The following is a 1,089-nucleotide window of genomic DNA, read 5'->3' on the forward strand; positions in this document are numbered from 1 at the left end:
GGGGGGCATGCCCCTGAGTTGAAACCCAGAATTTGATATTTTGAGGTAAAGTTTGAAATTGTCTTGAAAATAATTGATTTCCGACAGTTTTAGTGATTATATTATGTGTGATCTGCAGCAAACAATACGCAGCCTGACCCCTCAAAGCAGCGCATCTGTGTGCGGGAGTGCGTCTCCGAATAGTTCCTGGGTGCTCGCCAGAGACGTCTCCGAATATCTTCTGCCGTCAAGAGCCGTGGTAGTAGACCGGGATTTTCTGTGCAATAAGATTATTAAGATTGCGCTGGGCGTTTTAACTATCGTATAAATTGTATAAATCTTGTAAATTCTTCAGTTTCATATCTTAATTTTCATTTTAATTTTCATATTTTTACACTTTTGAAAATATACGAATGTTCCTTGATGTGAGAAAAAGACCAAAGATGGAAGTTAATTTTAAGACAGATTAAATTTACGTTGTGAACTTTGAGTTTGATACCTGGCATTGTATCATTCTTGTGGGCTCTTCAGTATCATCCTTAATTTTATGTTTAATTTTAATTTTCATATTTTTACATTTTTGAAAATATATAAATGTTCCTTGATGTGAGTAAAAGAATAAAGATGGAAAAGAATTTTTTGAAAAAAAATTAAAGATATGAAATAAATTAAATGTACTTTGTGAACTTTGAGTTTGATTGCCTGGCATTATTGTATCATTCTTGTGAGCTCTTCAAAAATAAAAAAAAATATTAACGCAATCTTCATGTTATTTCCGCACAACTATACTATCGTTAAAACGCGGAAAGCAATCTTAAGATTGCCGCGAAATTATACGATCGTTAAATCACTAAATTGCGAGAAAAAATAATATATAAAACCTCTTTGGACAGGGCGACTGCGCGGATCGCTAAATTATTGCGCGGAACAGATAGACACGGGCCAGGGTGAGCACCTACGTGTTGGGTAAGTTCTTGGTGAGCTGGGTGAAGAGGTACTGCAGCAGCTTCCTCCAGGCCATCACCTTGCTCTCTGTGTCCTTCTCCGATATGATCACGTGTGAGATGGCGCTGTCTAACGTCTCCAACATGGCCTGGGAACGTTGGCGGG

At 37.6% G+C, this 1,089-nt stretch overlaps 1 protein-coding gene across 1 annotated transcript in view; it reads right to left on the minus strand.

Moving 5' to 3' along the window:
- Positions 1 to 8: 8 nt before the first annotated feature.
- LOC106011421 overlaps positions 9 to 1,089 on the minus strand; it is a gene marked incomplete in the record, with an annotated part of 4,533 nt that continues 3,452 nt past the window's right edge. Inside the window, 2 exon segments of the mRNA XM_013081006.1 lie at positions 9 to 256; positions 939 to 1,072. Coding sequence (XP_012936460.1) covers positions 142 to 256; positions 939 to 1,072 — 249 coding nt within the window.

This window comes from Aplysia californica, unplaced genomic scaffold (genome assembly GCF_000002075.1).
Source record: "Aplysia californica isolate F4 #8 unplaced genomic scaffold, AplCal3.0 scaffold00110, whole genome shotgun sequence".
Lineage (NCBI taxonomy): Eukaryota > Metazoa > Mollusca > Gastropoda > Aplysiida > Aplysiidae > Aplysia > Aplysia californica.